The sequence below is a fragment of the Suillus plorans genome (assembly GCF_016647745.1).
Source record: "Suillus plorans strain S12 chromosome Unknown HD556scaffold_87, whole genome shotgun sequence".
NCBI classification, from domain to species: domain Eukaryota; kingdom Fungi; phylum Basidiomycota; class Agaricomycetes; order Boletales; family Suillaceae; genus Suillus; species Suillus plorans.
Genome location: NW_024537471.1, coordinates 138,226 through 160,359, shown reverse-complemented (window position 1 = coordinate 160,359; position 22,134 = coordinate 138,226). Strand labels below are relative to the sequence as shown.

Sequence of the window (22,134 nt, the reverse complement as noted above, 5' to 3'; positions counted from 1 at the left end):
AACAATACTATATATGCGTGTATCAGTTTTTTTATCAAATCGCTCCTCTGACGTAGACGTTATTATGACCTTGATGAATGCAGATTCCAGGTCCTCAAGAATTCTGAGTTCCATGGACCATGAACAACTTTGGGCCTGCTGCACGCACGAGAAAGATGATTACTCGGTGTCGTGGCCCATAGGCTGTAGTTCCATACATGGCCTGACACTTGTCGTGCACCCGCAGCTTTTTTGCTCAAGTTCCAGCAAGCACACCCCATCGAGACGCAGCATTGGATGCTGGGAGGATAAGCGAAGCTGAAGGATGCCGGTTAGCGTGTCGATCTCGAGTATGCCATGCCTGTTGATGATGCAACATTGGCTGTCATAAAGGGCTTTCCATGGATTCACTTACGGACTTGATTGGGCAGCAACTCAGAACGACGAAGGTAAAGACGACTGGGCCGGCGGCTTTCGATGTCACGTCCTGCCTTGCCATCTTCGCACCAGCAACGCCATTCATAAGAGTATTTGCAAGTCTTTATCATCCTCTCGTCCTATTGCTTCCATGCCATTCAACATATTTATACATCCAGACCACTGTCCTTGCGTGCTGGAGGGATGCGTGAATAGCAGACAGTCGTGTAAGATCTATTCTTGCGTTTGACATGGCTCTCCACATAATTGAAAGCCAGCAGGTTCAGTTTGTACGATTTAAGCGTACTCTCCGATGAATTCATGTCCTGTGTGACACTGTGAGACGGCTGTAAACTTCGCGAGAGGTATGGTGATATGTTTGCGGGATTTGAGAGTGACTGAGCTCAGTGTTGGTGGAAGTCTATACGCGAGGGCAAAAAGTCACTGCCACATCTCTGTTCCAACTCTTCGTCCAGTACTTTCTTCCCTGTTTCTATGGCGTGCCTTTGTGTAGGTTAAGTGGGCTGCATCATCCCGTCATCAGTGTCCACTGTGAAGATTAACTTCTGCGCGAGAGATGGTACTGATTTTAATTTGGAGTGTATGCGTAAATCCGTGCTCGTGTCAATTTATGGCACCCGTCATTCTAGCTGATATATAGCGGAACAATCGTCAGAACAAATAGTATGCCAAGATTCGATTATTCCTAATTGACACTATTGTCCATCCACATCTAACAAAATTCTACCGTGGTGCAGGCAGCCCACTCACAGTTGCCCCAATCTCAGTCAGCTCTATCAACGGGTCCAACTTGCCTTTGAACTCAGGCAGGAAGGCTGCATCGGTATATGGACAGCGCACGGATGGTGAGCCTTTGTAGATGGGGGTGTATGTAGCTGCACAGATCTCAAACTCTGTGAACTCATCGTATGAGACCTCGACTGTGTTCCGAGGATTGCGGTCCCCTGCTGCGATGCGCTGACGAGCCTTGACATACGAGTTAGCGAGGGCAATGAATGAGATAAAAGAACCGCGAATATACCTGCGCAACAATTTTGGGATCGGGGTTAAGGTCAAGAAGGCGACGTGCCAGTTTGGCAGCGGTTGCATGGTTGTTGGCTTTGGCGAACACACCAATAGCGCTCCGTAGTGCGATCTGCATGTGCTGTGGCTGTAACTGGCAATGCGTGAAATATGCGGCGAGTTCAAGGCTCCGGCGAACATTGTCAGGTTCATCCTGTGCGATACGTCGCCGTTCAAGCTCAATGGAGACACCGAGGAGATACTCTCGGGCGGTCGTCACAGTGTCTCGCCACTAGGAGTATAATCAGTTGGCGTTGATATCCAGTGGTTTGATAATGCTTACTTCTTTGGCCTCCTTATCTGATGAGACAACCATAAGCAGCAATGCTAGCAACACCGACCGGAATGTTGCCTGAGCCTCTGACAACTTGTTGCCGGAAACGAAGCGGTATCCCTCTGACAGCTCTGTGCGGATCGAAGAAAGAGTACGAGCAGCAACAGGCAGCACCCGTCCAGGCGAGGTCTCCTCGGGGTTCTTCCGAATGTGCAATTGCAATGGCGGCAACGAAGCGATCGGGGATACGTAGACATGTGACGAACGGTAGATGGACAAGAACGATGGCTTCAAGAGCGCAAAGTTCACAACGCCCAGCTGTCGGTTGAGAAGCTAGTTGTAGAATTGAGTGTCTATTCGAAACGAAGAAGTGACGTGTAGCTCACCTGCATGGCGGAGTCGAATGATCCAGCTGCGACATGTTCAGCTGCGAAAGGTGAGTTCCGGACCCAGAGCTCGTTCTCGCTTACACCAGGTGCAGCGCCGGCGCCAAGGTCCTCCTCTTCGACGGCATCCTCAAACTCTTCATCCACATCTTTCTCCTCATCATCTTCTGCCTCTGCATCAAGCTCCCATCCATCTTCCTCTACATCTGGTTCCTCATCCTTCGCCCACTCGTCCAGAGCGGTAGAGGCGCCTGCACCTGAGTCCAAGCTATTGCCATTGATGTGAGGCATATCACTGTCTCCATCAAGATGGCCGTTGGCGAGCGCACGGTCAAAGAAGGATTCTCCCATGGAAATAGACGGCCAGTTAAAGTTGGATGTAGGAGTGACAACAGATGGGGTTTGGAGGGTACATTTTCCAAATGCAGGGACATCGTCCACGTCGGCCTCGGTAAGGCCAGCCGCCTCAAGAATTTCAGCTGCTTCTTCCTCCAAACCATTCGTCTTTGCTGTAAGATATGCCAAGGGGTCTGGGACGAAGTGTAAAGTCTTGAAAACCGAACTAAAGAAATGTACTTACGAAGCCCGACGTCGCGCAAAACAGTAATACGTCCAAGAACATCGCCGGCATAAAGCGCATTGTGGAAGCGCGACATGGGGTCGCCTCGTGCGTCTGCAATTTTCTGCATTTTGGAGAGCTTTTCTGTACTGCCTGTGGCGAGATACAAAAACGACAAGCGGTCGAAGTTCTTAGTTTGCTGGTAGGCTTTTTCGACGATCTGAGATGCAATAAATCGATTGTTGGACAACACGCAAGGAAGGAAGCAAACCTTGTGGTTGCCCTGCTTCAAGGCTTGTTGCGCTAGACGCTCCCAACACTCAGGCCGGTCGATCGCTCTTGCAGTCTCAAGTGCGACGTCCAAGTTCCCACACTCGATTGCAAGATCAAATCTGGTGTTCTTGTCTTGCACAAAGTGCAGTGCAATCTGTACATTGTATGAACCTTCCATATTTCAAGGATCTGCACTCGAAAACAAACCTCCGGGAAGCCCTTTTGCTGAAGATACGCAATGATGCTCTGCCCAAGCAATGTTGACGTGCGGATGATATGAAGCATCTCGTCATAGTTATTGCGCAGGAGCGCGAGTTTGAAGCGGTACTCAGTCGGATCGAACGTGATGGTGCGTGGGCGTGCAGATCGGTCCAGGCAATGAGCAGTTTTACCCTTGACACGGGTAAGGTAGACGGGATTATCTAATGTGCAGATGACGCCATGATCACTGAGAAAGCAGATAGATCAGCTGCATGTAAGCTAGCGGGAAGAAACTCAGTACCCTTGAGGCAAGCAGTACTTGATATGGTTGAGCGTGGAGTAGATAAAAACGCCTGTGTCATCCCAAGCCCCGGACTTGATTCGTATCGTCTCATGGATGAGGCTGTTTTGCGAGAAATTTTTGTTGGCAATAGTGATTGCTATTCATGGCTTTGAACTCAGTCCAAAGAACTGTGTAGGATGAACTCACTGTGTTTGCTCATCAGCGCGACCAGTGACCCGTCTGCGTTCCAAACAACATATTTAACAGGTGGACTGTTCAACTCTGCGATCGTTTTCTGCTGTTGGATATCATACAGCACAACAGTAGTTGTCGAGCTGAGAATTAGGCAGGCTGTACCACCGTAGAAAATTTCATTAGTCTGGGCTGGGGGTTTGATGGTTTTCACGACTGAATTTGACAAGTCGCGAACTTCAATGAGCTGCAAAGATCATTAGAATAATATCCTCTGACCAGAAGATTAGAGCGACTACCTGGGAGGTTTTGTTGAGCACCGCAAACCGATTTCTTGCAACAAAGATTGCGCTGTGGGCCGAGCCGCGCTTTCCATCTGCAGACGAGTCTTTGACCTCGCCATTGGACTGCGTCGGCAATGACGAGAGCTCAAACAACCCGTTATCCGAGGAAATGGTGACCACAACAGCCCGTTCGGCAGGGTTGTAGCTCACAGTACGCGGAGGAACGTATGGACTTCCGAATTTCCGTACGCTCAGCAAGCCGATGTCGGAGCCCGAGTTGAAGTCGTAAGTACGCACATACTTATCACGGATATAGTAAAGCATATCCCCATGCACGGTAAAGGCGGGTCGTTCGCGCTCGAGCTTGAACACAATGAGACCACCGTCATGTCCTGCTGCAAACAAGTTGAGGTTTGGATGTGCAGCCAATATCCAGAACCTGTCGTTCTCCCGCCTGAATGTCTGGATTGCTGTCCGCTTGGCCAGATCCCAGACTCGGACAGTCTTGTCCTCTGCGCAAGATACGATTAACTCGTGCTTTGGGTGGAATATCGCACTTGACACGCTGTTGAAGTGACCTCTGCATGAGTCAACCTCCCATGCTCGGGTCTCGCTCATTCGCCAAATCTTGATTGTCCGATCATCAGCTGCGGACACGATCAACGGTAGCGTAGGGTGGAATGAAGCCCAGTTTACACCACGATCGTGGCCTTCTAGCACGTACTTGACCGTGGAGAACGTGTCAAACGTCTCGAAGTTGTTAGGGCCATTATTTGGTGTATTCTTGCGCAGACCGGAGATGTCCCAAACTCGTACGGTTTGGTCCATCGACGTTGAGACGATGAGATCGTCTTTTGGGTGGAATTGTGCGGACATAACATAATGAGAGTGCCCTGTCAAAATTGCAACACAATGCCGCGAGGTGCTGTTCCATATCCGAATAGTCTGATCGTCGGACGCCGACAACTGCAAATTCGAACAACTCTCAGTAAACTATCCGATGGAAAGCGAAACATGACTTACGATCCATGGCATTTCGTGGTGGAACTGAACGGTTCGGACGTAGTCGAGGTGACCGTGCAGAGTAAATAGACACCTTCTGCTCTGAGGTTTCAGGTCTTGCCATGCCCATGAGCGTGATGTTTAGGAAATAGAAACCACACCCACCCCATACTTTGATCTTGTAGTCGTCACCTCCAGTAACCAATAGTGCTCGACTCGGATGAATTGCGACGCCCCGTACAGGTCCTAACAGTCAATTAAATAAGATAGATATTGCAGTCATTGCGATTTGAATGAACTTTACCTTCGTGTTCTTCGAACCGATCCACTAATACGCCCATTCGGTAATTCCAGAGCTGAACACTTCCATTGTGAAGTGCGGCGGCAAGTAGTGGTTGAGTCGGATGAAAAGCAAGTCCTATGACACGCAGCTGCGTCATGAACTCGTGACAAGCTTGGAAACGAACATACCTTTAACGCGATTGCTCTTGGACTCGAACTTTGTGAGCATCACCGACATGTTGAGCGTGGACTCCCTTCAGTCGCGTCAATACCGAGTATAATTTCCTGTCTAATAACTAGGCTGTAGATGATTATATCGGTGGGTCAAGGAGCCCGGTTATTCACAAAAGAGTGCCGTCGTCGTCGATCTTGCAGTTCACTTGCAAGGCGCTGTAAGCCACGACATCGCGGTGGCGGAGTTTATAAAAAGCTAAGAAAGGAAATTAATGTACAGTCTTTCTAGGAACTTGTTTACCGACTTGTGTCACAGGAGGTTTTCTGCTAATAGTCAGTTTCGACGTTGAGCGACAAAATTTGCAGTGCGCATGGGAGTTCTGGGTCTTACCCCATTTTTACAGAAAACCTGGTGAGCTCTAATCCAGCCTTCTCTGCTCACATCTGATTTTACCTCCGTTAGCCCGGAAGTTATCAGAAAACTTCCAGACCGCCTCAGATCTCTCTGTGGTAAGACCATTGTCATGTAAGCTCTTTATCTGACTAATTCCCCCAACTCATCTTCGACCAAATCAGTGATGGCACCCTTATAACCCAGCGCCTTCACTTCGCACCGATGCCTCATCCGCATAGACACGTCCTCGGGTGGCATCGCATAATCACGGAACTCAAAGAGTGCAATGTGCATGCAATTTGCGTATTTGATGGTAGAGACCGCAGCATTGCCAAAGCTCGAGAGGTGAGTTGCCGCAATAGCCGGAGATACTTTGGATGGATATCTTTTCTAGGTAGAACGACGCAGGGAGATACGGAGACTGGATGCAGCTCGTTCATCCATTGAGGTGGAGAGACTGAGCAGACTTCGGAAATTGATGCGATTACTACCGCAATATCATTCAATGGAACCGCCGGACCGTCGGCGTGTCAGCTATGCGTTACAACACGTAGCAGTGGCTCCAAAGACCATCCCTACATACTTCCAGCCTTCTTTGTCACCATCGGATATCCTTCAGAATGATGTGAACTCGGTCACTGTTGCTACAACTCGCTCTCAAACTCGCCTTTCTGGTGCTTCTGAATTTGAGCAAATTTGCAATACTCTATCAACCCATTCGGAGGAGGATACCCTTTGGGCAATCTACAATTCTGTTAACATGTCGGATGCAGACATGAAAGAGATTCTTCTCGCTCGCACAGGTCAATCAGTCGCCGTCATCCCACCTTGTGATTGCAAGTCATGGCTAGACCCTATAAATAATTCGACGTTGGATCCAGGTGCTTCCCTTGTTGAAAGCATATCCAACCTTCGAGTGCAAGACCTCCCTCCTGGCCCAAGCATCATGCAAGGCGAACCTCGAGAAGCTGATTTTCAAACATCTCAGGATGTGGTTTTTGCAGATTTCGTACCCCCAGTAGAGGATGTGATTTCTGCGCTCTCCTCCCTATATCAAGAATATAGCGAGTGCGTCGCACAGATAACCTCACTACCTCCTACTGTGGAGGTTCCAGAGTCCCCAGACGAGACTCGCGCCGAGTACATCATGTCCAGGTCCCAACTTCAAATGACAATAGAGGAAGGTCAAGTATGGGATACACTCGCAGACGCTCCTGAAACTGTCCTCGCAACGTTGGCTGAAAAGAGTAGTATTCTTTCCGAGTCTTACGCTCGCCGATCGAATCCTCCTACCACCCAGACTTACGAGGAGAGCAAAGAGATCCTGCGCGCCATGGGTGTACCGTGCATCCAATCAGAGGGAGCCTTTGAAGCAGAGGCTCTTGCATCCTCACTTGTTATCCATGGCAAAGCTGATTATGTTGCAAGCGAAGATACGGTACATCCTTTTTAGAATGCCACGTGTGAATCTTTATTCATTCTTCACCTAGGACGTCCTCGTCTACGAGGCTCCCCTCATTCGAAATATCGCCAACAGAAACGATCCATTGATCCTCGTCCATGGGTCCCACGTTCGTACTGCTCTCCAACTTTCCAAATCCGCATATATCGACTTCCTCTTGCTCCTCGGCACGGACTTCTCGCAACGGATCAAAAACGTTGGTCCTCAGCGCGCACTCAAGTTCATCCGCGAACATGGCAGCATCGAGCGTGTGATCACACAAGAACACAAGTACCCACCGCGGCTCTCCAAACAGTTGTACCTAGAACAAGTAGGCATCGCTCGGCTTACATTCGCAACATTGCCCCCTATTCCAGACCCTGAAACACTGAAGCAACACAATATAAACCACGCGAAGGTTGCAGCCATTGTACGAAAGTATAGATTACAGAGACTACTGCCTGATCAGTGGAATTACGGTACTGCGTTGGAGGGCAATTATTTTGCTGACAATCCCAGGGCAAGGTAGTTGGCGCCCTCCGCACGCGCACTCTATGATTTTATCCATGGTCTGAAGTCTTTTTAGATCATGACATAATTATATCATTGGTCTGCTCTTGTCACCCACGTTCAACGTTGACATACACGCGATAGTTGATATCCAAGCGTCCAGCCTATTTCGGCTCTTGCGACGATGACTACCTTCGGCCACATCCCCAAGCACCCCATCACTTCTATCTCATCTATATCTTTCACCTATCAGTCCCACAACCTATGCTGTCTACGGTCAGTGCAAGTCGGACTTCCTAGACGAGTGACCGTCCGGTAGGCCCCCGCAACGGCTGTGATTTTCCACACTACCTCTACGATTGCAGAACTATACGGTATGACCCTTTGTACCGCAATCACCACATCATCATACACGTACTGTGTCAATCTCGCCAGCTGCTGTGACCCGCATTCTATCATGGATTCGTCCATTTTTGCCCCTCTCATGATGCATTTGGAAGAAAGCTACCCCACGCATCATGCTCCGTCGTGCACTATCTCCCACTTACGTTGCTGATTCACCTCCAGCCCCTCGACGCGACGTTCGCACTTGGGCAAACCCCAGCGGCCAGATGAGACCCGATACTGTATACTGACATACACCATGTACGACGAAGGCAATGTTTCATCGGTCGTCGAAGTGTACTGCCCTTACCTCCTCGTGGGTAACCATTTGACCTTGCCTACTACAATATTTGCCTCTCCACGGGCTTTTCTCGATTTCGACGCTTGTACCGGTATTGATATGGATTGCTGGACTTTTGGTTTACGGTGTAGGACGTTTATCGTGCAAGCTCCCCGCCATTCTAATTCGAGACTATATCTCAGTGGTGGGTCAAGTACGTACCTGACACACCTCAGATGTAACCGCACAATTTGAATGTACGAAAACATGCCTCACCCCCGCCAGTTTAGGCGTTGTCGCAAGCGAAATACTAGTATCCCATATCACTGGACCCTCAGATATATAGCCTGTCATAACGTCTCCAGGACGACCCTGGCCAATCTATGCATTCCTGGAGACACTGCAGTGACTGCCAAGTGATCTCAACCAGACCGTCCCCATCAACATGTGCGTTCCTGCAGGGCGACACTAGCAGTTGCTCTCAGTTTCCTCTACTACTGTCTTTCTGTCAAGTTCGAACCTCGTTTCTCCGCGCATATATCTTACATCGTGCCAAATTTCATCACCAGTGAAAGCTGGAATACTTATGATCATGATGGCGCTGAAGAACGATTCTGCGTGTTGTAGGTCCTTTACTAATTAATCAAATAATTTGATCGGAGAGCTGCGCAGCTGGTGCTGCAGGCACACATTGGCTCCGAGCCAGCACGTGATTATATGTTTTACAAGTCAAATACTTTTGCGATCTTGATTCTTCGCACCTATAAGCGATAAACATAAGCTTGACCACACACGTAAAGAAATTGCCCAAACTCACGTTGAGCCTGGCTACGGCAGTCCGTACGACGGTGATTGGAGGCGCTTTGCAATACAGCAATATTGCCCAAGTTGAACACGTATCATTCACGTCCGCCTGCAGGCGCGCGCGAATTCATCAGCCCTAGATCGCACTGCTTACATGAGGAACAATTGGAATTCCACTCCAAGAAGCTTCAAAGTCCCCCGGACATCATACGGGTCTAGCAAGTTACAGATAGCAGCTGTAATTGTTTTCTTCCAATAATAACAAGTTAAGGCGCCGTGGTGATGGAAGCTCGCCTACCATCCTGCAGCTCTGAAACCGGCACGAATTTGAACGCGCGTACTAACTCTGAGCAAGATTTGATTTCGTCTGTGCCATATATCGTGGCTTATGTACATATTATACAACTTCTTAGAATTCATGATCACATCATTGGAAATCGTATTGGCTATCTCTCTTTGCGCCTTCTCTGCAGATGCACTGATCATCTACGCCATCTACTAGCCGTATCGTTTGGGATCGACGTTGCGAGGAGGATTAGCTGTTTTCCTAATATTTGACCCCGTCAAATGGCAGCTCTGATATAATAAAAACCACGTACTTCTGAGAGACGGGTTGCTTATTGGGCTGGCTCTGATTTTTCTTCTCCTGCTCCCTGGCCTCTTGAAGTTGGCGGGCGCGACCGAGAGATATAGCCCTCGGATCAGCAGGGCCTCTGGAACTGAACCTGGGAAATGTGTCACTTTATCGTACACTGCACGGGAATTCAGAAAAATACCTGGAATCCTCAGAGGCCTCGAATGTAACCTCTTCTGGGGAAAATTCTTCCTCCTCTGAATCTTCTTCAATTGATTCGTCATGAAGTTCCGGAACGTTCTCATCATTTTCCCTGTGCCGCCATGAGACCTTGCATATCTATCATGTTCAGTATGAGTGCACTTGCCGGGAATGGGTAGAGGGTGTTCCATAAGGAGCGTCTTCTACATGTTTGGTCATCTTGGCGTACAGTTATGTCGTCGTGCAGCAGAGCGAGCAGTGAATCAAATCAAAGACTGAGTAGTGGACAGGGAAGCGTGAGCAATCTGAGGAACGTGTATATGTGGCTGGAGCGGCTGGATAGAGCTAAATTTGCGTCAGTACATAAGTAAGCGTCTGACCATGAGGACAGGCGCTAGACCCTGATAACGCAAGCGCCGTTTCCCATAGCACGCTGTTTACTAATCGAGTCTGATAGACGCTTGCAGGCAGTGGACAGTGAGTGCCAAGCTGTATTGATTATGACACTAATCGTTTGGCCTGTTGTACACCGAGTCTTCATGAAGTTTTCAGCAGTATCACTTATCTGGGCGCTAGGAGTGGTCAACTCGTGGATCTTACCGTAGGCGTCATTTGGAAGTGGAAGGCCGAACAGATACTAGCCCCAACTGGCACTAGTCTAAATCTATCTATGGCCCTGGCATTTGTACGATAGCATACATTAGTTCTGGTGGTAGGAAATGACTTAGAATTTGGACTGGTAAGGAGACAACAGCTTGCCATTGAAATTAGGATACTGACTATTGTGTTCACATTTTTTTCGCCCCTGGCTGGCTGCATACGCATGGCACGCTAATTACAGTCTCGCTTGCCAACAGGTGCGTGTAATGAGCTCCTGTGGCGGGCGATATCTCCGAAGTCTGCGGAAGAGACGCGATAGGTGTGTTTAACTTTCGAGTCAAGAAAGAAGACGTACTGACGAAGTCCGAGTCATATTGGCTATCCAGTATGAATTATGATAACCTGATAATTGACTCATAGAGCCTGCCACCAATGGAAGATATTGCTGGCAATAATGCCGTGAAGCATTATAGCGCTGGTTTGGCCATGGAGATCCGGGTTTTCTTACTACTAGCAGCGCTTGGTATGGCCAACGCCAATGCCAATGCATCAGCCATCTCCTAAGGCGAGTCCATTTTGAAGTTGGTTTTGAGCCACATCATGGTCGTGGTGTGTGTGACTCATGCTCAGGCTGTTGTTGCTGCGGCTTGCCAGGCCCTGCCTTGCCCACGCTGGCAGCACGCCTGGAAGTTAACACGCAGCAACCGACAGTCACCGGCTGCAAGTTATCCGAGTCGTAGTGCCACGGGATGTATGCCAGACTCCAGTATAACCTGATGATAGACTATGTGGCACCTGACAGTGCCAGCAGTCTGGTAAATTCACATCTTGAGAGTGGAAGTCACACTTACCTCTTGTCAGTAAACTACACCTGAATCCTACGAGCTATCCCGGGAGACTGACGACCCAAAGACCATATCTACAATATGATTAAAATTCGGAAACAAGCGCGGCGGGCGAATATGACATAAAGTTGAGTCAACCCTTCTGAGTCATGGTGGTCCACAGCACCACTAACTTGAATTACCGCGCGCGGTTAAGTCACTTAACTGTGGCCCGATCGATTGATCTGAGCCACAATTGCATACTACTAATAGTACGCGGCGCCACTGCTCAGGAATTTCCTCTTCTTTTTGCCCAACTTGATTTCAATTGGCACCACTTCAACCTCAACGCACCACAACGATATGACATCCTCACTTAACCTACTCAAGGAGCTCAGGCCTGTGACTTCGACAACCACCAGACGGTATGGCAAGTTTCTCTGGTAAGTTCTTTCAAACCAACCTGTATGATTTCCATCCATCCATTCATTCTCCATCAAGGGTGGATGCATACCACACTACAACTGCACCTGGGTTGCGACTTCGTACCAGGTGAACTCACTTAGTACCGGCGACTGGCCGGTGGACTTGAACTGACCTTGACCAACGTCCCAGCACCAAATCCAACTGGCTCTCCTTCACCCATCCAGAAGGCCAACTATATTTTCATATGAAACGTGACCGTTTCTCGATTGTCACAGAGGAGAACGTATTAAATGTTGAAACGGACAATTTGGTGTCCAGCTACTTGGCTTTAATCGAAAAAAGGATCCTCGAATGCGGCATCATATTGCCACAAGCATGCGAACTTTTCGTCGAGCTTCGGTTTGACGAATCACCACAAACGTCTACATGTGCATATTACTTTGTGGATCACCATAGCCGCTGCCTCTTCTGGCTCGAGCCCACGTCATCAGAACTGCTCGACATGGGCATGGTGGTGTCTGACTCCCACTTAGGTGGGTGTTTAGTTTCTTCACAATAATAGTTGATTGAATTTCAACAGATATTGCATTGGAAAGACTCTACTGGGTACATGTCGAGTTTTTCCCCATGCATATCTGTGCACAGATGACACCACTCATCTTGGACAACTTGATCAGTGTCATCTGTCACGGCATGACAGGTATATCATGCCCATTTTTTGCGCAGAATTTGCCTATTGACATGACACGCGTTCTAAGATCGTATGACGTCGCGCTCCTCTACATTCCCATATACAGAGGAAAAGTGTGATCAACTTCTGCGGGCGTTATCCTTACGAAAAGGTATGGAGACACTTGTCGCAAAAAGAGTTCAGGGCCTCACCATTATTGCAAGGCGAACCATTAGATGGCCATACACTATGTTTTGTGGGTAAGAAGCATGATTTTGATGTGTTATACCAAGCTGACACGTCCTAACTTAGCCCGTCTTTGGGGTGCAATAAGTCAGTTGTGAAAACATTGCAATTTCTTCATAAGTGCTGAACATTCAAAAGATAATCAGCGATTCATAACGTACTATGGTCAAGAAAATGCCCAATTGGATAGATTGCAACCACCGATGCCAGAAGACATAATTGATCGCACTGGGATTCGTGCACTGGCAAACCTGATGTTGTGGGGAGTCCCTAACCACCACTACTCCAAGCTTCTTGACCTCTTCGTTCACGACAATGTGTATATTGATCACTGGCAGGCTTTCATGACTGAATGCATCTCGGAATGGAGAGGGTTACTTGTGTGGGTAGGTCATTTCTCCCATGTAATGTATCAATTTGGATAGCTGAGCTGGCGTCCAGGCATTTTCGGTCCTGATGTCAGTCTTATCTCAGGGTTTAGTTGATTTCCAATTTTGATAATCATCTCACAGTGCCAGCATTCTCATTTCGATGCTGCCGCGTGCTTCGTTATCATCTTCTATGGCACCAATTCTTGCAGCATCTTCAAGCATCTTGTCGGGATCAATCCTGCTCTTGAGACACCATGGTTTCGAGGATGCAACTGCCTCATTTGCTGTGTGCACTTTCCCCTATCTTCGATCGATACACTTGACTCACCCTCTTTCTAGGCAAACTTCCTTCGCTCATCAAAATCGTCTGATTGGGGTTTCCTGCCCTTATCTGTTGTATACAGCATGCCCAAGGCGATGTACTTATGGAGCATAGGACTTATGGTTGCTCAATTAGTATTCTGGACTTTCCGCGTAGTTGGCGTCTTTTGGGCATCAGGTGGCGCTGGATTTTTAGCACTAATGGGCTATGGCATCCTCTATTTCACATCTTTGGAGGATGATCATACCGACTCCATGGCCACCATGCTGCGCAGCCATTGGCAAACATTCCAAAGCGATTCTGCGGCAGTTACCGAACCTTTGACAGTATGAATCCAATATCAATATTCTTTTTTTCAACGGTATGTGTTCGCAAGGCTGTACTTCTGGCACGCTTATACTTAATAGGTGGCTTCTATTGCGGGTCTTACTCTCGGGCAGTGCACTCTTAAACGTTTCTAGCCAGTACGTCGACAAATAAGCCATCAAGGATGTCGAAGAGCAATTTATACCATACAAAGACACCCCTTCGGTCTGTTGTATACAGTAGCAACTCAGGAAATACGATATAAGCAGAGACTTGTACAGTTGTACTTCGTTCATCTCTGAAAATAGACACATTGTACCATTAGCAAAGAGATGAAGGGGATGATCTGCCTTCATCACCAATGATAGGACCAGTGGTTGTCCACTAGATAGATTCCGCCTTCGGTTAGTGTGAGCAGCAAATGTGAACACATTGAGACGAGACGAATATCTCCAATTTCTGGAGTGGCGAGGAATATAATTGACATACAATAGCATCCGATGCCGGCAATTTAGATTACGAAACTTTCTGAGTTCGGTCAGCGCTCTTAAAGTATTAAGTACTAAGTACTTAAAGCAACTTGTTCAATATAACCATAAGATATGTAGACAGACCAAAGTTAAAGTGGCTAGCACATCCAAGTACCTACGAGCAAGAAACCGAAACCGAAAACTACATACAGCAAGAAATAAATTATTCAAACCACACCTTGCCTCATACCTCATTTCGCAATATCAAACTAAAGCACGGCTCACAAAACGGCTTGTTTTCGCGCAAAAAGAATGACGGATCGTCAAACGGGGTTTTGCAGCCCTGAAAGTGCAACCCGGTATGAGCTAAGCGTTCAATGAAAACAAGAGATATCATATACCTCGCACACAAAACACTCCCAACACCATTTGCCTCCCAACGCCTCAACGGCGCGCATTCCGTCCCTGATTGACTTCTTGCAATGTTTGCATTTGGGCATACGCAGACGGACGTGACACGCCTCGCAGTATGGGTGACCCTTGTACACCGTGAAACCGACATCGTCGTCAAGATCGAACTCGCCATCACCCGTGACCGTCAAACCGCCACTCCCAGAAGATGGCGGGAGGAACGGGTCCCCACACTCCGCACAAAAAAAATGTTGCTCGTGATAAGTCCGCTTTCCCAGCGCCTCGTCGTCAAGCGTGATGAACCGTTCGTCAATAATCGCCGTTTTGCAGTGATAGCAACGAGGCGCAAAGTTCTGTGTGACATTGGAATTAAAATCGTTACATAGCAAAGGGATGTTGGGAGAACGAACCTCGTGGTAATCAAGATGACAATACGGTTTTCCCTCGTGATCGAAGCTCGAGACATGCTCAAGGAGATCATTGCAGGTGGAGCAACGAAAACACCCTGGGTGCCACCGCTGTCCCATGGCACTGACGATACGTCCAATAATTGGACCAGCGCATCCTGCGCATGATAACCCGTTCCCACGCATCCCCTTTAGCACTCCTGATAATTTACCTCCATTCTGCACATTGAACACATTGTTCTGTCCTCCTGTACTTTTTAGTCCATTTTCGCCTGGAGGTGGCGGGAGACGTTTTGGCTCATGGGATGGCGCCGATGTGTTCCATGAGTTAGGTTGCCTCTGAGAGAAACTGGGAATGGATACAGGTATCTGGGGTGTAGAGGGCGATGATACAGATGTTTGTTGTATGGACGGTGAGGATGCAGAAATCTGTGGAGAAGAAGGTGATGATCCTGACACTGCGATACGCGGTGGCGTTGATGTGTTAACGGCTACACGCGGTGGCGTTGATGTGTTAGCAGCTGCACGCGGCGGCGTTGAACTAGTAACAGCCACCCTCGGCGGCGTAGCACGCGAACCCGCCACTCTCGGCGGTGTAGCGCTCGAAACAGCAATCCTTGGCGGCGACTCCTGCGTCTTGCTCGATAGTACCGTGCCACTACCACCATTCTCACAGTCCTGATCAAAATCAACATGCCCACCGGGGAGAGAGATAACCGGCACGCCCACATCCGCGCGTCTGCCTTCATCATCCCCACGCTCTGCCGCAGCTCTGGGCGCCGGCGTGCGATGCCACCTCGGCGTAACCTCCTCACCCACAAAACCCATCTCCAGTACGGAGAACTGATTAGAGGAACGCTTCGCGAAACGGATGGGTGAGGGTGAGTGCTCATCCCCGTCATCCTCATTGCAATATCCATAGTCCTGATCCTTATTTGCAGGGCCTCTGGAAACTGATCGCCCCCTCACGCGTGCCCCAGGATCTGAAGGGGAAGGTGAGCGAGATACACTAGGCGAAGGTAGACCCACACGCTCACGGAGCGGCGAAACAGGCGGCTCGTCATCAAGATCGTATGTAGACACGTACGCACGCTGCTTTTGGCGCTGACGCTCCATGATGTGTGAATTTGATGTAGTTGAATGAGATGAGCTCGTAGGGAACGAAGATGGAAACGAGGTGGGCGGGAACGCATTCCGTGCATTCGAGTTGCTAAGGTAGGCTAGTTTTGGTGGGGAGGACGAAGAAGGTAACGCCGGTGATGTATACGTAGTGGATGATTTTTGTGGTGAATTGGAAGGCGAATTTTGATTTTGTGGGTTAAACGAACCTTTTCCGCTGCTCGCTTTTCGTGGGGAGGGGAACACGTGCGCACTTCCTGCCTCAACACGTGCGGGGGGCGTCGGTAGGGGTGGTTTTGATGGCGATGTAGGGCGCGAAAACCCAGACGGAGGGAGCACAGAATTCTTGAGCGGAGATGCAGGACGCGCGAAAGCGGATCGCGCAGGCGAGTCATTTATGTTGTTATTATCAAACGTAGAGGCATTAAACCCAGGTGAAAAAGGTCGGTTTCCAGCAGGCGATAGCGGTGCGCGGGGAAGCGGCGGGATGTTCTGTGGCCACTGGCTGCGCGTAGGCGAAGGTTCACGTATGGGGGATTGTTCACGTGCAGGCGACACTCTTCGGCGTTCCTGCTCACGCACCAAGCTTCGACTTCTGCCTGACACCCGTCTCTCCATTGGGGTGGACACGAAAGGATGCTTTTGGAGTCCCTCAATCACAGATTTGCCACGCTGTAACGATGGGCGTTTAGACAGGCTTTCAAGCTCTTCTTCCTTTGCAGATGGCACACGCTGCAAAAGCGGGTGGCTCCCCAGGTCGAAGCTCGGCGAAGATGAGCGTGAACTTTGCATCGAGGGATGTCTGCTTAGATCGTTTTGCATGTTGTGCGAGGGTAACTGAGAGGAAGTGGATAGTCCGAGTGCGGCCATACGCAGTGTGAGCGATTGTGGTTCATTGTCTGGGATATGGTTGGGTGACTGGGGTGGAGGAGTCGGGAGAGTTGCTGAGCGAGTCGGGCGCGTCCGAGTCCATTGCCTTTCCTGAATATGCGCTTGGGTTTGGGATGGTTGAGAAGGATGAGGGCGCCGAGGAAGGTCGCGGATGCCGTATTGTGGGGACACATTGCCCGATTCTGCTACACTACGTATGTCGCGAACTTCATTCTGTTCGTTATACCTACCATGCTGGCGACTATAGTCTTCCCTTGGGCTACCATATCCTCTTCCTGCGTGGCGTCCATCATTTTTTTCATCATGCTCATCGCCCACGTCACTTGTATTTGACTCATCGTCAGTGGTCGCAGGCATCCGTGTGTGCATCGAACGCATCGTCGAAGACGATAAACGGGAAGAATCTATGAACGTGGACGAGGGAGAGGGCGCGTTGCTTGCCGTACGTGCCCTCTGTAAAACAGAATGAGCTGGAACAACCAGAACAATCAGGTACATCCAGCGGTCAACATGAGTTATCAGTACCTGGCACTGGTGATCTTGGACTACTGGAGATAGGTAGAGGACGGGATGACATAATTGTTGGAGAGCGAGAGGCATCTGATATAGGTGGACCACGCGAACTCCCTTTTAGATCCGAAATCGATGAACGGTCAGAATACTGAAATGACAAATAAATACCTGGTTCTGGAGGCCATCTCGAACTGCTTTGAGCTTGCTGGCCCTGTGAAGAAGCTGGGATGGCTGAAGACGAATGCGAGCTTCCTGAAAATATTATTTAAGGTTGAATTTCGCACTGATGATAACTACTATTACCTGTAACAGGGGGGGAGCGTGAATTGCCCAGTTCGGGACTGCGTGAAATGCCTATAAATAAAATGCCCCTTGACTCTGACTGTGATGTGTTCAATGATTAGAAGACGGACCTGGAAGTGGGGGTACCGGTGGGGACCTATTACCAATGGATGGTAAAGGACGGCGACCGGACGATGTTTGTGTTTGGGCGCGATGAATGACTGTCTGGGCACGATCTATGACACTTGTGGGATTACGCTCTGGGCTTACTGGACGGGTAGAGGAATAGTTGGTTGAAGTCGCAGGATGGGGAACCCCATTATTACCAAGATTTAATGGAATAGCCGAGCCAGATACAGTGCTCCTGCGCTCCATAAATGGACCCACGCGTGAGGACGACGCATTGGGCTGTGGTGATGGCCCAGGTCCGGGTGGGTCACGCTTCCAGTGAGGGGTAAATTTGGCCGGTGCAGAAGAGAGTGGAAGAGCTAAAGGTGTGTAAAAGATGAGGTCAAGTAAGAGAAGAGCGCACACGTACCCCGCGCATCTACATGTGGAGCGGCATTTGGGTAGCTAGATGCTGGGACAAGGCTGGTGAAACTATGGGGTGGCGTATTGTGAAAGGTTGCAGGAGGTGAATTCGAGTAGGCTGATGATGGGGGTTGATTTGGGGAAGCAAATGGTTGTTCCACGCTAGATGAAGGGGCTGTCGAACTAGAAAAGCTTGAAGCACCACTTGCAGCAGAAAAGGGGGAGAAACCAGATGAGCTGGTTTGGGAGCTTACGGCACTATTTAGATCTGGTTCTGTTGGAATATTATTTTCCAACTGAGCACGAAGATCCAAGCTTGCATGTTTAGTTGATTTAGCACCTGGATTAGGAAGAGGACGTCTGGTATGATTATTATTAATGTGGGTGCTCTCGAGGGATGCAGCGTGTGCGAGGATGACAGGACGTGAAGGGGCAGGGGCTGGGATAGGTGCCGGACGTGACGGGGCCGGGGTCTGAGCGGCACGTGCAGGCGGGGGGAGGGATTCCGGACGTGACTTGAGGGATTCCGGACGTAACTTTGGGGTTGGAAGGGGGCGTCGGATTGGAGTAGGGTTAGGGAAAGATGTCGGTGGTGGGCGATGTTGCTGGTGAGGGTATCTTAACTGGGATGGTATCTGGATCTGAGTCGGGTGTTGGATCGGGTATGCTGGTCGGGGTGATATAGACCTGAAACCTTGAGATTGTGGTGGTGGATCCCGTGGTGCCGTTGTGTATGCCATCCTCCAACCTTCTCAAGGTGTTCAATGTAACACCCTACCGCGTGTCCTAAGAGAGGCTGTCCATACATCATTTAACCAACGCGTACATCACATGCACAAATATACCAAAATAAACTCGGCGGACCCGGCATATGTCAAACTTTAAATTTTCTCTTTAGCTTCGACTATCCGATATAGAGACTAAAAATTCCTATTATACAGAAGCCTATACTTATCGCTAAGTGCTTAACTTTTACCACCCCTCGCACCGACCCAGTAAGACCCATTAGGCCACTCAAACTCGGCAATGCTCTCCTTGTACATCTCAATACTATACCCTTCCTTTGGATTACTCGGAACATTGTACCTCCCCCTTTCGTTCATGGTACACCTGTAGGGAAAGTGCTCATGCAAGTGGTCCGCGAATTCTAACACATTTCGTTCCATCGTTCCGGAAATTGCGACGTAGTCAATCACGCTTAACCTAATGGTCAGGGACACTACTTTCAGCGAAAGGATCTACACTGACCTCAGATGGATAACATATTCGCATAACCCAACGCCGCCAGCATGTGGGCAGACTGGGACCCCAAACCTTCGAACATGGCCATTCAGCATGTCGTCCGAATGAAAAAGTGAAAGTCTCCTCGTGCTCACTTTGCAGCCATCAACAACACGCTCAGAACCTCACTGACACCTGCGAGTCTGCAGGAATCAATCTGACAAACATCGATCGCTTCTGCCTGGAACAACTGCTTGAACACCATACGGTTATGAGCATGTTCCCCAGTCGCAACCCCGATCCCGTACGGCTTGAGTGCCCGCCTGATCGCAGCGTGTCCCAAAGCATCGTCAGGTGCTGTAGGTTCTTCGATAAACCTGGTAGTATCAAGGGTCAGCTCTCATAACTGAAGTGAAAATGAATAGTACAAACCAAGGTTTGATTTCCGCTAATCCAGTCACATAATCTATTGCCTGTGGGACATCCCAAACCTGGTTCGCATCGATCATCAACACAGCACCAGTCGGACCTGCGTTCTTGCCAGCCAGTTCTGGGCTCGAAGGGTCCTTGAATCCAGATGGGTAATTTGCGGGGTCGTCGATGATAGAACGGATCATCTTGCCTCTGCGCAAGTCATCCTTGAAGTCGGCGCCTACTTTCATCTTGAAGTGGTTGAACCCATTTGCAAGGGCCTCCTTCGTGAGATGAGACACTTTCTCATCCGAATATCCTGCAGGACTTCTCAGCAAAGTCAGTAGAATCAATAGGCTTTTCCTCACCAAGCCAGCCCGCTGATGTGATGTATGCTGGATACCTGCGCTTGTCAGTAAGATGTGGATAATTGAGATGTACGTCGATAAACCCTACCCAACTTTGGTAACAAGGGCTTCCCTTTCACGCTTCCCAGCTTCCTTGGCCTCAAGCATCTCAAGTGCTTCTTCACGTGTTAGTACGTCTGTGATATAACGAAACGCAGTCGCGTTTACTAGCTCTTCCTGTGTGTGTACTCATAGTGAATTTAAACGGGACAGGCGTAGAACAATGTCACGAACGGGAGTCATATCAACAATCAATTTCCATAGGGGTTTGCCTCTGGCACGAGCAAACATGTCCCACATGGCGTTGTTCACTGCAGCTGTTGCAAGGTGAATCACACCCTTCTCTGGACCGATCCTTGAAAACAAATCCACAGTCAGATCACAGACACCAAGGTAAAACAACATAATTCAGGAAGAAGCCAAACTATTGAGCCATACGCGACGACCTAGTGTCGATTCAGCTGAATGTTCGAGCACTCACCATCGCAGCTGCGAGTCGGAGCACATCCAGTCCCAAGCTTTACCCATATTCTCGAAAAAGCTCTCCGGATTCCGTCCGACCAAACGTGCAGCAAGTTCCCGGATCGCATGGCACACCTATGACGCGAAGTAAGTGATGATCAGTAACATATTTCCAACAGAGCGAGAGAAGTGATGCAACGATAAATAGATCATCTACCAAAATTTGTGACGAGGAAGCATGTACTAAAAGCGCCAAGCTTTGTTCACTCACAATGTCAGTACCACGACCAATGGTGAACGTCATTCCATGACCGATAAGCCCACTGTCAGTGTATATGGTAACATATGCTGAACTATAATCGCAATCTGTATTCCTGAGGCACGTGTGATGAAGATCATCGCAGATCACGACATGGGCATCGGCTTACATCGCATCAGTGCCATCACCCGTCAAAGATGTGGGAAATCGAATATCTATTATCGACGGCAAACAAGATGGTCAGTGCACGCGCACAGGGAAAGCAACGAACCCCACCATGAGTTTCGAAATGTGTGATCTTGATAGTCATTGTACGAGGAGTGTTTAGCGTTGCCGATGTCACGGTTGATTTGAGCGAAAGAAAGAAAAGCGGAAGATGTGCCACCGTAGTCCTACTCCACTTGTATTTATGGAGTCTTGAGGATGGTGCTGAGAGGTTCTACCGGTGCGAACGCTAACCCTGGACGACCAGGTGACGCATAGACACATACAGGGATATATCACAAGACAGTAAGTACTACACTTGGTCCGAGTCGATATGTGCGGTGACCGGACAAACTGCTGGCACGCGAACTGGTATGCGCTACCCGGTCCGCCGGTCCGCACGAAGCTTAAAACATATGCATCCCCGTCACTAGCTTTACCTTATGTTCAAGGCCTTGGTAGTAGTAGACAAGCGCGTCGGTTAAATGGGTAATTGACGGACCACAGTGGCCTTAGACTGCATCCACTTCTTCAGTCGACGGCCCGGTGAGTATCTCACTGACTCTGGCAGTGGGTGTGTTTTCTGCCCATATGTCTCAAATTTCACCGAGACTAGCCCCACATGTTTACTCTGACAGCTGGTCCTTCTAAATTTAGTCTACTACTGAGGCTTCCGTTTCAAGCTGGTGCGACTTGTGTAATACCATCTATCCAAATCATTTCATGACAAGTACTACTTGACCTTTCCAGCTTGAATCATATGACGAGGACTTTCACTAACTAATTGGATTCATTGACCTCCCA

General features: G+C 49.1%; 6 protein-coding genes across 6 annotated transcripts; 2 read left to right on the top strand and 4 right to left on the bottom strand.

Moving 5' to 3' along the window:
• Window positions 1-929: 929 nt before the first annotated feature.
• Window positions 930-5,631, bottom strand: HD556DRAFT_1413072 (coatomer WD associated region-domain-containing protein). Its single transcript, XM_041304228.1, has 14 exons — window positions 5,405-5,631; window positions 5,238-5,351; window positions 5,099-5,179; window positions 4,955-5,049; window positions 3,947-4,897; window positions 3,663-3,894; window positions 3,474-3,612; window positions 3,179-3,419; window positions 2,970-3,125; window positions 2,720-2,918; window positions 2,140-2,669; window positions 1,763-2,086; window positions 1,439-1,711; window positions 930-1,383 (listed from the first exon to the last, which is right to left on the bottom strand). The coding sequence occupies exons 1-14, from the start codon at window positions 5,451-5,453 to the stop codon at window positions 1,141-1,143; spliced, it is 3,627 nt and encodes a 1,208-aa protein (XP_041154270.1). The 5' UTR covers window positions 5,454-5,631; the 3' UTR covers window positions 930-1,140.
• Window positions 5,632-5,760: 129 nt separating this feature from the next.
• HD556DRAFT_1247701 (PIN domain-like protein) lies at window positions 5,761-7,753 on the top strand (the record flags this gene model as incomplete). Its single annotated transcript, XM_041298719.1, has 5 exons — window positions 5,761-5,801; window positions 5,853-5,915; window positions 5,966-6,128; window positions 6,178-7,221; window positions 7,274-7,753. The coding sequence occupies 5 exons, from the start codon at window positions 5,761-5,763 to the stop codon at window positions 7,751-7,753; spliced, it is 1,791 nt and encodes a 596-aa protein (XP_041154269.1).
• A 3,830-nt stretch (window positions 7,754-11,583) lies between these two features.
• On the top strand, window positions 11,584-14,141 carry HD556DRAFT_1413035 (uncharacterized protein). Its single transcript, XM_041304227.1, has 12 exons — window positions 11,584-11,844; window positions 11,903-11,953; window positions 12,017-12,360; window positions 12,408-12,527; window positions 12,586-12,669; window positions 12,722-12,757; window positions 12,810-12,830; window positions 12,882-13,129; window positions 13,185-13,201; window positions 13,256-13,400; window positions 13,454-13,797; window positions 13,877-14,141. Exons 1-11 carry the CDS (start codon window positions 11,765-11,767, stop codon window positions 13,766-13,768), a joined length of 1,461 nt encoding a protein of 486 aa, XP_041154268.1. The 5' UTR covers window positions 11,584-11,764; the 3' UTR covers window positions 13,769-13,797; window positions 13,877-14,141.
• A 315-nt stretch (window positions 14,142-14,456) lies between these two features.
• Window positions 14,457-15,216, bottom strand: HD556DRAFT_1247763 (LIM domain-containing protein; the record flags this gene model as incomplete). Its single annotated transcript, XM_041298724.1, has 3 exons — window positions 14,457-14,555; window positions 14,614-14,976; window positions 15,034-15,216. The coding sequence occupies 3 exons, from the start codon at window positions 15,214-15,216 to the stop codon at window positions 14,457-14,459; spliced, it is 645 nt and encodes a 214-aa protein (XP_041154267.1).
• A 2,567-nt stretch (window positions 15,217-17,783) lies between these two features.
• HD556DRAFT_1012019 (uncharacterized protein) lies at window positions 17,784-19,146 on the bottom strand. The gene is made up of 3 exons (XM_041295869.1): window positions 18,374-19,146; window positions 17,857-18,323; window positions 17,784-17,805 (listed from the first exon to the last, which is right to left on the bottom strand). Exons 1-2 carry the CDS (start codon window positions 19,104-19,106, stop codon window positions 17,947-17,949), a joined length of 1,110 nt encoding a protein of 369 aa, XP_041154266.1. The 5' UTR covers window positions 19,107-19,146; the 3' UTR covers window positions 17,784-17,805; window positions 17,857-17,946.
• An 80-nt stretch (window positions 19,147-19,226) lies between these two features.
• HD556DRAFT_1413025 (enolase C-terminal domain-like protein) lies at window positions 19,227-21,750 on the bottom strand. The gene is made up of 11 exons (XM_041304226.1): window positions 21,403-21,750; window positions 21,296-21,341; window positions 21,139-21,241; window positions 20,887-21,002; window positions 20,640-20,760; window positions 20,455-20,582; window positions 20,367-20,401; window positions 20,020-20,317; window positions 19,743-19,964; window positions 19,615-19,680; window positions 19,227-19,563 (listed from the first exon to the last, which is right to left on the bottom strand). The coding sequence occupies exons 1-11, from the start codon at window positions 21,434-21,436 to the stop codon at window positions 19,332-19,334; spliced, it is 1,401 nt and encodes a 466-aa protein (XP_041154265.1). The 5' UTR covers window positions 21,437-21,750; the 3' UTR covers window positions 19,227-19,331.
• Between the last annotated feature and the right edge of the window lie 384 nt (window positions 21,751-22,134).